We start from the raw sequence: 11,393 nt of genomic DNA, 5'->3' as shown, positions 1-11,393 counted from the left end.
GTATATTTATATGTTATATAAAATATAACAATATTAAGATATTAGTGGCTATGCTATGATATTGTTTCCTATTTCCTATATATGTGTGTGGGTAATTGTTGGCTAATGGAGAAGAAGTGGAGGCTCTTTGTATGTGTGTGTGTCTGTGTGTGTGTGTGCATGTTTGTGGGAGTGTCTGGGTAGGCCAGTGGTGAGCCCTTGACCTCAAATCATAATTGGTTATTTAAACATAATAGGTTTATTAAGACAAGCACATGGCTTGACACATTTCTAATTGTTGTCCCTACTCTCTATGAAGCTCCCCTCTGATGTTTTGAGTGAAATATGGCTGAACTGAAACTATTTCTGTCCACTGCAGTTGTACGCAAAGATGCAAAATGACGTTAACTTTGTGTGTGTGTGTGTGTTTGTGTGTCTTTGTTCATTTGATTGATGGGTCAGCAGACAAACTGAGCTGAATGGGCCTAGTGTGTGTTTGTGTGTGACATACACCGACTCGCCCTGAGGGACAGGGGAAGCAGAGCGCTGCACCTCCTGCAGGGGGTGCCGTGTCTCCCGGCAGGGGGGTGCAGCAGGCAAACAGAGGGGTGCCGGTACACCCCTCCACCCAAACTCCAACACACACGCAGACCATCACGCTCCACCCTGCTGCGTTACAAGACGGGTGGGGGGTTGTAGGGACCCTGTGCACTTCTAAATCTCGACTAATGCATAATTCATGTACAAGTAGCAATTTTGATATTTTACTAGGGGGGTATAAAAACAGAATTTCAAAATAAAAGTTCCTCAACAGCCTGCACACTCATCCTCTTCTACTGTCTTTTTATTTTGTTCAGAATTAAATTATGTCACCAGGATTAGCTGACAGAAAGTTTCTGGCAACGTAAATCTGCTCTGTAAACTCCAGAGCAGAAGTCTCAAGCTCTCAAACACATCAACATTTGCAACAGTACTTATAACATTTAGAGAGAAAAAAGATCACATTTACATGCCTGTGTTGAGCAAATTTCTGCATCGCATATTAATGACAAATGACCAGCACTGTTCAATATTATCTGGTTTACCCTAAAGTTGTGTTTGGGGTCCTAGAGAACCAGGGTCCTCTTTAACAGCTGAAGTGACATACTAATATCATTTTATGAGACATGTTTAAAAGATGCTAAAGAGGTCCTGTCACAGAAAATAAATGATATTTCTGGATTGGGATCTCAGAGCCCCCAGCTGTACAACATGGTTATAGTTGATGGATTTATATTTATATGTTCTATAATTGGTGATGACTGTACTACCACTAACTATCCCTAACCCACTACCCTTTCCAAATCCCAAAGAAGAATACTTTTTCTATTTGGGCATTGCAGAGATATTAAAAAAATAATAATTGTTTGTTCTATAACTGTAGCTATGGTCAAGTTTTTGGAAGTTTTCACATGCAGCGTTGAGGTCTTTTGGGCTGATGAAGTAAAGCCAGTGCCAACACATGGGCTAATTTATAAATGAAATGAATATCTTTTTCTAGCACATTTTTACATAAATATTGTTTCCATATGGATTTCTGTGTCTTTATGCATGTTTGCTTTCTATTATATTATTTGATAGACTCACTGAGGTCTTTGCCATAACCAATGAGCTTCATGTAAAACAACAATGGCGTATGTCCTTAAACTGACCTCTAACCTAAAGGCATAATAATCTTATATGCTTTAGTACAGCACGTGAAATACAGAGCGTTTGACCTCTATGTGGTTCTCATAAAGAAATCATGTCATTCTTTGAAGCAAACGCATAAGAAAACAGACTTTGTTTTTGATCGTTACATTCCTGTTTGCTCTATCACATTTAGTGATACGGCATCAAAACCCTGTCCTTTTGAAGAGGCAAACAAAAGCTCCTGGTTCAGTGTTTGCTTTGTCCGGAGTGAAAGAAAAGCACTCGGGACCCGGGTGGGAATCTTATGCCAAGCTTGTAGCGGAGCGCTTACTCAATCCCACCCCCACCACCCCCCATCTCTCCCTCTCTCTCTCTCTCTCTCTCTCTCTCTCTCTCTCTCCCACTTTCCCCACAAGGGCAGAGACATCTAAAAGGACTGTACCTTGGTGTGCGTCCAACAAAAGCTCTCTGCTGAATTTCATCCTCTTTTGAATTTGTGTTTGAATAACACTCGAGCTACAAATCAAAATATGTTGGACACTGAGAGTGAGGTCATGCAGTATAGATCATTGTGGCTTCCAGAGAAGTCTCCTTGTGTTAGAGAAGGGGACGGGTGGCTGCTACTTTGACTGATGGCTGTGGAGACTGAGAAAGCCGTTTGGTGCCCATTCTCCTGAGACTAAGTCCATGCCTGTGCCAAACCCCTCATTTTCCTCCCCGCAATATATTTCATTAAACTTTTAACTCTTTGCAAGGTAATTCACTTGACATTTTGAGGCTGTACTGTTGAAGCCTACTGAGTGTTTCTTTCTCCGTAATTTCAACTCAGACAGATATTTGCCTAATACAGCCAATTTTTTTTTTCTCTATAAAAACAGACGTTCAGAACAGTTAAATGGATGAAATTGTATAACATCCAAACCAAAAAAAAGCTGAGCAGCACAGCACAGCACAGCACAGCATTTCATGGTTACAGCCGTGCAGGTCCCAGTGGCGCAGATATAATTAAGACCTCTTCTTAATTACTTAATAAGCCTAATTAGTAACATTTCTGAGCAGCAGATTTGGCTGTAAGTGCGATGGAAATCAGAAGAATGTTAAGTCTATTTATTATATCATTTAAATCCCAATGTTAATGAAATTAGGGCATCATGATATAACAGAAACAAATCACACTGGGATTGACCATAGGGCTTATGCAGTTTTCTATGCTGCTGATAAACATTCAATTAAGAGTGTGTCTGTGCCCAAATACAGGAGACAGAAATTCCTAGAAAACAAAAGTAGATATAGTTTTTGTTGGCTGCTCCAGTCATGTGTCACCTTCATCAAGTGTTTATTGTATCCACTCTTCGCTCATTTTTCATTAGGCCATGGCCAGATGTGATGGAGGAGTGCGTGAAACTGACCGGGGGTCTGCTGTGTTGTCGTCAGGATAACTAAAGCAAGCCCACCAATCATGCGCTAGAGCTGCTACTGCATTCCTGGCTACTTAATTAGAAGTTGTTGGTACCACAGAAGGTGTCACCAACCTTTTCAGGCACTGAACAGATGGTGTCCCCTCTTTTTGAGGTCCTGCCAATGCCCACTCTGTGGCTCCTGGGAAAATGACCTAACTCACAGGCAGCTGCTTAGTGCGGCTTGAGTGATTCTTTACAGCCACTTCTATTGGGGGACTTAGCAGGACGTACCATTGCAAACAAGGGGTGAGACCCACAGTAGCTAGGTCCCTGGATAGCGGCAAAGAAATCTGTTTTGGTTGCAGCATACCAGTTGTTAAAACTGTGTTTTTAATACCGCGTGCAAAGATGAAGCGAGGACCTCGACCCTGGAGATCTTGATGTCTCAGAGCTGGTTGGGTTTGTGTGCACCTTCCTCTGCTGCTGGCAGATGGTGTGAATATCAACAGAGAAAGGACCTGGGAAGGCCTGCAGAACAAAAAGTGAAAAGGGTTCCTCGACAGTTACAAAGAGGCCCCATGGAGAGGTGGGGGGGCGGAGTGGCCTTCGTCCTAATGGATAAAAAGAAGGAGGGAGTAAGAGTTTGCAAGGGCATTTGCCGCCGAGTAGTGGATGGAGAAAATGCGAGGGCTGAAAATTCGATATGTGTGGAGGCGGGGGGTCGGGGGTTTAACATGCTTCGTGCTGCGTGGACAGAAGATCTGCTGTCACTCTGTAGTCGGCTTGGCTCAACCTCCATCCGACCACGCAGGAGGTGGAGAAAGAACAAGTTGAAAATTTGATGACTCTGTTTTCTGACTAATTGCTTGATATGTATTACACTGTGGCTTTCATCTTAAAGACATTTCAATCCTCAACATTGCAGTTTTTCCAAAAAAAAATATTGATCATTGAATAAAATTTACAAATCCTGTGGTGAAACTACTCAGCAGTGTCACAAACCACAACAGCTATGAATCCTTCTCTGCACACATCTCTATTTGGAGAACTCACAAGGCTCTCACTGAATGTAGCAGTGTGTTAGGCTTTTCGTTTCTTGCTACTGATGATGAAACAGCTGAAAAGGCCGTAGAAGTCTCCTCGGAAAGCGGCTCAGCTCAGCGGTGGTGTTTCATTGACATGGCAGGGGACATAAAATCTGTCATTTTCATCATGTTCTATCGTGGGTAAACCTGTTTCCTGCAGCTTTCTCTATCAGATATATGTCTGTGTGGGTTTATGGCCATGGAGCTGGGGCAGGCCCGATCGATCTGCGGGAGCTGTTGGATTTAATAGGTGCACAGCTCTCACTAAGGGGTATGAGGTGGGGAGGGTATATTTAATCACTAAAAGGTAGCAGGGTGGCGAGACCCGGTCACCAACAGCTTCTGTTTTATGAGAAGTCAGGGTATCCGTTATCCCCACACTGTAAAATATCTGAGGTGATCTGTTGCTATTGCTGTTTTTTTATTGTACTAATTCATCTTAGCCAAATCAAAAAATGAAACGTTCTAATACGTTCATGAAATGACAATAACTCCAGAATTATAGTTCTTGAACATTATTTACAACAATGGTGAAGGTCTGTTTATTAAAAATAAGAACACTGCTACAGATTTCATATTAAAAGCAATTATGTTATAGGACATTTACGGTGCCGCACATATTTTCGAATGAATGCATTCATTTGTTAGAATGATCGAATTAGCATAACCAGATATATTAAATGTAGTGGTGATTATGCTCACCATTAAATTAAATAAATCTAGGATATTAGACAGCTCAAGTGCTTTTTCTTGGTGTCATAGCTTGTGAATATGGGCTAATCAAGGGTTCATAATATTCTCTGTTTTTTTTTACAACAGTTCATGTCTGTGAAGCCAAAGCCTGGTTTACCTCGTTCTCTTGTGAGATCCATTGTGGTTTAAAAACAAACAAAAAAAAAAAGCCAGAATATTACACTGGGTAACATGGGAACTGTAGTTTATTCTCAGTCAGTCCCTCTACACATCCCTCTATACACTGTCCTTGTGCCATTAATACTCGCCAGCATGCAAAATTCTTAAATCATTCCCTAAAATTACACGATTTTGTCCTATTTGAGCTGTCTTTTGAAGTTAGTAAGCCTTTTGGAAATATAGATTTGTCACCTGTTTTTAAAGATGCACTGTATGCCTCTTCAGTAGGTATGAACCGGCTTAAAGTGCCACAGAGTATTGGTCCACCGTGTTGATGCCAACCTGGCTTAAATTTTGCTGTAATGCAGTTCAGCAAAACAACACTGATCAACCGAGGATGTGCAAGCACACAGTTTACTTTTCAGCATAACACGACATGTCTGTCTTGCATTTGTCGCAATGAAAGATAAAATGAGGTAACTTTATTGTAGTGTTAAGCTAAAATTTCATGGATCTGTTACTTAAACCAGCCTTCCTGGATCCAATCTCGCTGCTACCTGACACAGCAGACCCCTTGCGATGTTTCAACTCGGAGCTGTTTCCACTCAGAATGTCTGCAATGTCCTCATGACCTAGTGTTTTTAAAGACACATGCTGTTCTGGCTTGAAGTCGCTGCTGTATGTTACCTTTCTCTCTCCTGTCAATATTTTCTGTCTCCTTTCATTGTCAATGGTCAAATTAAATGATCCAAAAAAACAAAAAATAAGAAATGATTTGTGTTTTAAATTTTTTATTAGGATCCATGTCAGCGGATGCCTCAGCAGTCACTGGTCAAGTCTTCTGCACTGAGCTCTAGTCGTCTGTGTTTTGTGCCAACTCTTCACAGCTTTCTCAAACCTTTCAGATGACCTTGAACTTCAGCAGCGCACCTCAACCCCACACACCCGTCTGCCTAATGCTATTATGCCGGGCCCTATATGCTAAAAGTCATTGGTGGTGATAGTGGCTGATTAGATTGTGTCCATTGATCGTGCGGCGTGCTGTTAGGACGAGTACGGTGTGGGCTGCAGCTTCTGCCTCTCCTCCTCCTCAGACACACTGACAGTCTGAGACAGAGGAGATGGAGCCCCATGCCGGGCAACAGATTGAGTTATTGATCAGCTCTCTCCTTTCTCCTGTCTCTCTCTCTGCTGTTCCGGGACCCCGTCATCAGGATAATGAATTTCACTTATTGCAGATTAACGGCATAAGGTCTGTATGGTAATAATGGCAGAAATTAGCTCTTTGTCACCCCCTCTGGATTTCAAAGAGGTGGGGTTGGGGAGAATGAAGGTGGTTACGGCCCTGTTACTCAGTCTGAGTACTGTGATTTTAACAAGAGGGAACTGAAAGAGAGAAAGTGCGTGAAAATGAAAGATTTGAGGGAGAATTAAGAAGAGACTTATGAGGACTGCTGTTTCAACATCACTGAAGTGGCAGAGAGTTCTGATGCAAGACATTGTGGTTTGATGGAGGAGAGTGAAGGAGAATTTAGAGAGGAAAGGAAGAGTGAATAGCAGGCTGCTCTGTAAAAGGAGAGGGCAAAGAGGAAAGATGAGAGCAGATGATTCAAAAGAGATGTAAGGAGATGGCAGAGCAGGAGTGGCAAAGACGAGGGGAGAGAGTAAGACAGGCGGTGGTCATGCAGTCACTGTGCTGCTTAAGGGTCGTCTATTGTGCCTCCAGCACCCAGATTGGGGTGGTAAAGAATGAATAATGAGGCTTGATTACAGTCCGTGAGATGGCACATTGTTCAGAATCAATCCTTGAGGCAATTACAGGCGGTACAAACAGCAGCCCTCAGCTTCAGCCCGGACAGAGCGGGAAGCGATTGTGTCAGAGGACGACAACATCATCTTCTTCAATGACTTGTTGTCATCTCATGTCAGAGCCATTAGCACTTACTCCTGTAGCACATTCAGCCACCCGTGTAAAAGCCTCCAGTTCACGTGTGTCAGGACATAAGGATGTAAGGATGCTTGTCCTTCTCATCTACGCAAAGATACAGCACATAATGGAGTGCATGTTGTTGTTTCAGGTATGGCTTCGGAGTGCTGGATGCAGGCCTGATGGTGCAGCAGGCTGCACACTTCACCACTGTTGCGCCGCAGAGGAAGTGCACACAAGAAGTCACACTCCATCCTATCAGGTAAAAAAACCTTTTTGTCAGTTTTCTCGACTACATACTTGCTGCTGTTCTATTTTTTTATTTTCTTTGAGAGACATTTGGCTCAAATTCTGTCTTCAAGGTTTTCCTTTTTGGATCTTTACCTGCTTCAACAAAACACCTCCCCCGCAGGAATCAATAATCTTTCATCTTATCTTCATTTATACTCTCACTGCTTATCGCGTGTCTATATATTCTTTGCTGCATGCAACAAAGAAGTTTGGCTACTCACTGAGATGTAATGATGTTTTATTGGTTAGAATCCTTTCTCCAGGAGGGATGGTGAGTGTGAACGTCCAGTCAGAGGCCTGCCAAGGGAGGACTGATGAGATCAACACTCTGGAGCACGTTCAGGTAAGGAAGCAGCCAGGTGGTATGAACATGCAGAACATTTAGGAATAACTTGGATATAAAGATATAGAAAACAATATTTTATCTTTTGGGAAATATTTTGTTGCTGTTGTTAATCACTGCCATCATTTGTCTGTTAAATACACCATACAGCTACAGCAGTTGATTAGCTTAGCTTAGCATAAAGACTGAAAAGAAGCTCTCTCTAACGATACATCCATCCATCTGCCAGCACCTTTAAAGCTAATTAATTACATGTTATTTCTCATTTGTTTAATCCACACAAATACAATAGTGAAAAACAATAATATGTTTGTCAGGCAAATAGCAACGACTCCAGGAAGTCACTACTCCCGGCCAAGAAATAGTCCCATGCACTGTACCCTGTAAAACCACTACTTGACTTGTGATATTACCAGGTTCCCAATTTTTATGTAAAGTTACGCACACTGACTATAGTTTTATATTAAACAAATATACAGAGTACAGTGTTGATCTTTTTGTCTTACTCGTTTGTCCTACTACTACTACTTAAATGAGAGTATTTCCCAAAATGTCGAGCTATGCCTTTAAAATATGGAAAGACAAAAAAAGTCAGATTTCACTTCCATGTTTCCTGCTGCCCTTACATTATACAAATCAAAAAGACTATGTATTTAAAACTTAACTTCTGCCCACAACTGAGGAAGCTTGAACATTTCATACAAATTGTTTTCAGGGTTTCTGTGTCATGTGTTCTGTTTGAGAGCAGAAAAGATAAAAGGGATCACACTGTGGTGTGTAATGTGTTGGAAGTGTCATCTGCAGAAATGGCAAAACTGTGTTCTCTTGAGTACAGTCACATACATGCAAATGTGTTTATGTTTGACTGTGTCAGCAGGCATACCTACTGTACGTGTGTGTGTGTGTGTGTGTGTGTGTGTGTGTGTGTGTGCATGCACATTTGAGCTTGGGCGACTTATCTATGTTTGTGAGCGTGTGTGTGTGTGTGTGTGTGTGTACTTGTGAAATAGTGAGGAGAGAGAGGAAGAGAGCGGGAGTGTGTCAGCATGTAAATTGAAAAGGCTTCATCTTTGCGGCTCTGCTCCCTGGCAGAAAGCGTGGGTCAGGCCATCGCTGCGAGGTGTGATTGATGGACGTGTTGCCGTGGTAACACGCTGTAAACAGGAGCGGGCTGTCAGTCTTTTTGCAGCTTGGCGGCTCTCTCTGCGATGTGCCATTGTCACACCAGATGTGCTACTTGTGATGAACAGGGACAGGGAGAGTGTTTACTGGGTAGGAATCAGGGGGATGGGGGTTTGCGCTTATTTAAATCATTTAGCTAATATTTCCTTCAGCCATTTTTGTCTTCTCTGTCTGTACCCTACTTTTCTTTGTCTTCATCCTTTAGGTGCCTATGGACGGATTGTTGCTTTGTCCATCTGGCTGGCATACACAGTGTTTCAGACGATTCTGATTTGAATTTAAACATGTATGTTAGCACTGCCTTGCAGTAGTTCCAAAATGATTTGGATTGGCAAACCAGATGTAAATGGTTAGGAGCTTCAGGCTAGCTGTTTCCTCTTATTTTGAGTCTTTATGCTAAGGTAGGCTTAGTGTCTCACAGCCCTAAGCAATATCAGTTTTCTCATCTAACTCTTGGCCAGAAAGTGTTTCCTAAAATGTCAAAGTAATATATAAATTAAAGTTATCAATGAGTGAAGTGTGTTTGAGGAAATAAATACTAGTCATTATTTCATTTAGTCACACTCAGTAAACAGCTATAGGGTGTCATATGGTGGTACTGATGTTTACACGTGTCTCTGTCTGTCCACCCACTCCCTCCCTCTGTTTATCCATCCCTCCATCAATCTCCTTCTTCACACCTCCCTTCTCTTTTATTTCTTGCCACTTGTCTCTCACCAGGTGAGAGTCAGCATCAACGCTGTGTGTCGCGGTGACCTTTCTATAAGCCTGGAGTCTCCAGCCGGCACCATATCACTTCTTTTGGACACGCGGCCCAATGACGCCTCCAGTGCTGGCCTGGTAAACTGGACCATGATGACAGTGCACTGCTGGGACGAGCAACCACATGGCCTCTGGACCCTCAAGGTGAGAGACAAATTGTATTTTCACTGCTGCCATCAGTGGTGATTATACCTGTGAATATTAATATGTTAGCATTTTCATTGCTAGCATTGACATTCAAGCATTTTATTCAGCTGAGTTTTTGTCTGTACATCCTTTAAGATGGATTCCTAGATTGCCATCTTCATTAGCACTTCTCAATCCTTTGATATGACTTTGAATGTAGTGAAGAATGTATATTCTTTTCTGTCCAAGCCCCCTGCATCTCTCAAGGAGTAACTAACTCAACTGCTCTACAAAATGTACCAATGTCTTCGTGGCTTCACACAACTCTCCTGGAAGTCCTATTTCACATACCTTCTCTTATGATATAGAAATGATTTGCTCCGCTTCACATTGTCCTCTTCCAGTAGCTGCGGTGTAAAGAAGTTTAAAAATAGCCCAGCCCAGCACAGCACAGCACAGCTCAGCTTGGTTCAGTTCATTTTGCCATAGCAATGTGAATCATCCTCTACTTTCATCTCTGAGTTTCAGCCAAGCATGGCAATCTTCATTTTCCTCCCTGTGCTCTTTTCCTTTTTTTTTCCCCCTCCCATAGATGTGCTGATGTTTGATATGGAGGAAGGAGCTAAAATGGAAGGGAAATTAAGACTGGAAGGTTAAGTAACCTTGGCCAGGTTTGACAGACACAATACTGCCGACGTCTGATTAGAATCCATACTCGCAGACAGTAGCGAGCTGAGGTCATTTACTGTATATACGTGTGGGTGGAAGCAGTAGAAGTGTGTGCGTGTGCGTGCGTGCGTGTGTGCAAATAGGCATCAGTCCTTGTAAACAGTTGGAGGTTTATAGAGAAAAAGCTGTGAAGATGAAAGACACCCACCCCCTGTCCTCTATCACCTACCTCTTCCTGCAAACACACACAAACACACACTCTTTCTCTCTCCCTCTCCCGTCTCCGCGTCTCTCCTACGTCCTCGCGCAGATTTACTGTCCCCTCTGTGACCAATTACCAAGGCCCAGTGTGTCGCAGAGACGGGGAGGAAACACCGTGAAGCAGAGCCACATAACGACGGCGCTGCTCATTACCGGAGGGCCGAGACGAGTCACTGTGATGCTCGCAACACGAATTAGAGCTCACGTCTTACGTGCCGCATGCCTTAGCACACCGCTAATCAGCACACACACACACACACACACTGATTGGTTTGACGCTGGTTGTCAAGTTTACAGCAGATTGGAAAGAAACGTGTCCGCACACAAATCGCAAATACTAAGGCGCTGAAAAATGAAACAGAATGTTGCAATGCTTTAAGTCAATGTAAACAGGAACAGAGAGAGAAAAGGGAAACACAACTACAACAGAAACTTGTAAAAATGTCCCATACAGGCTAACTGGCTTTTGAAGTACTATATACATTAAAATCTCTCTGTGTCGAAACTGTTACTACTGATAATTATAATTAAATATTATGTTCCAATCAAAGTTCTAGCAAATTATACTATTTTAGTCACCAGTACAAGCGCAGTAAGTTGACATATCATGGTTCGGGGAGACTTAATCTCCTCATATGTTATTTGATGGTTTTTGACATTTTCTTTGCTCCAGCAAAAATAACAAAAATTGTCTCTGACAAGCAGCCATGCCAGTTAAATGCTAGAGAGAAACAGAGGTGGAGACGAGACAGAGGACATACAGGACTAATAGAAAAGACAGAGGGAGGGATGGTGGAGAGTGAAGGGTAAACTATAAAATGGAGGCCCTGGGAAGAGACTTAACT

General features: G+C 42.5%; 1 protein-coding gene across 4 annotated transcripts in view; it reads left to right on the top strand.

Annotated features, from left to right (window-relative positions):
- Nucleotides 1-11,393, top strand: part of LOC104923770 (furin-like protease kpc-1) — a 162,484-nt gene that overhangs the window by 131,825 nt on the left and 19,266 nt on the right. For all 4 annotated transcript variants that reach the window (XM_027287075.1, XM_027287074.1, XM_027287076.1 and 1 more), the window contains 3 exons: nucleotides 7,066-7,176; nucleotides 7,455-7,548; nucleotides 9,451-9,636. In XM_027287075.1, coding sequence (XP_027142876.1) covers nucleotides 7,066-7,176; nucleotides 7,455-7,548; nucleotides 9,451-9,636 — 391 coding nt within the window. The remainder of the gene's footprint in view (nucleotides 1-7,065; nucleotides 7,177-7,454; nucleotides 7,549-9,450; nucleotides 9,637-11,393) is intronic.

The sequence above is a fragment of the Larimichthys crocea genome, chromosome XIII (genome assembly GCF_000972845.2).
Source record: "Larimichthys crocea isolate SSNF chromosome XIII, L_crocea_2.0, whole genome shotgun sequence".
In the NCBI taxonomy this organism is placed as follows: domain Eukaryota; kingdom Metazoa; phylum Chordata; class Actinopteri; family Sciaenidae; genus Larimichthys; species Larimichthys crocea.
The sequence above is the reverse complement of the archived record's forward strand: the minus strand, read 5'-3'. Positions and strand labels throughout refer to the sequence as shown.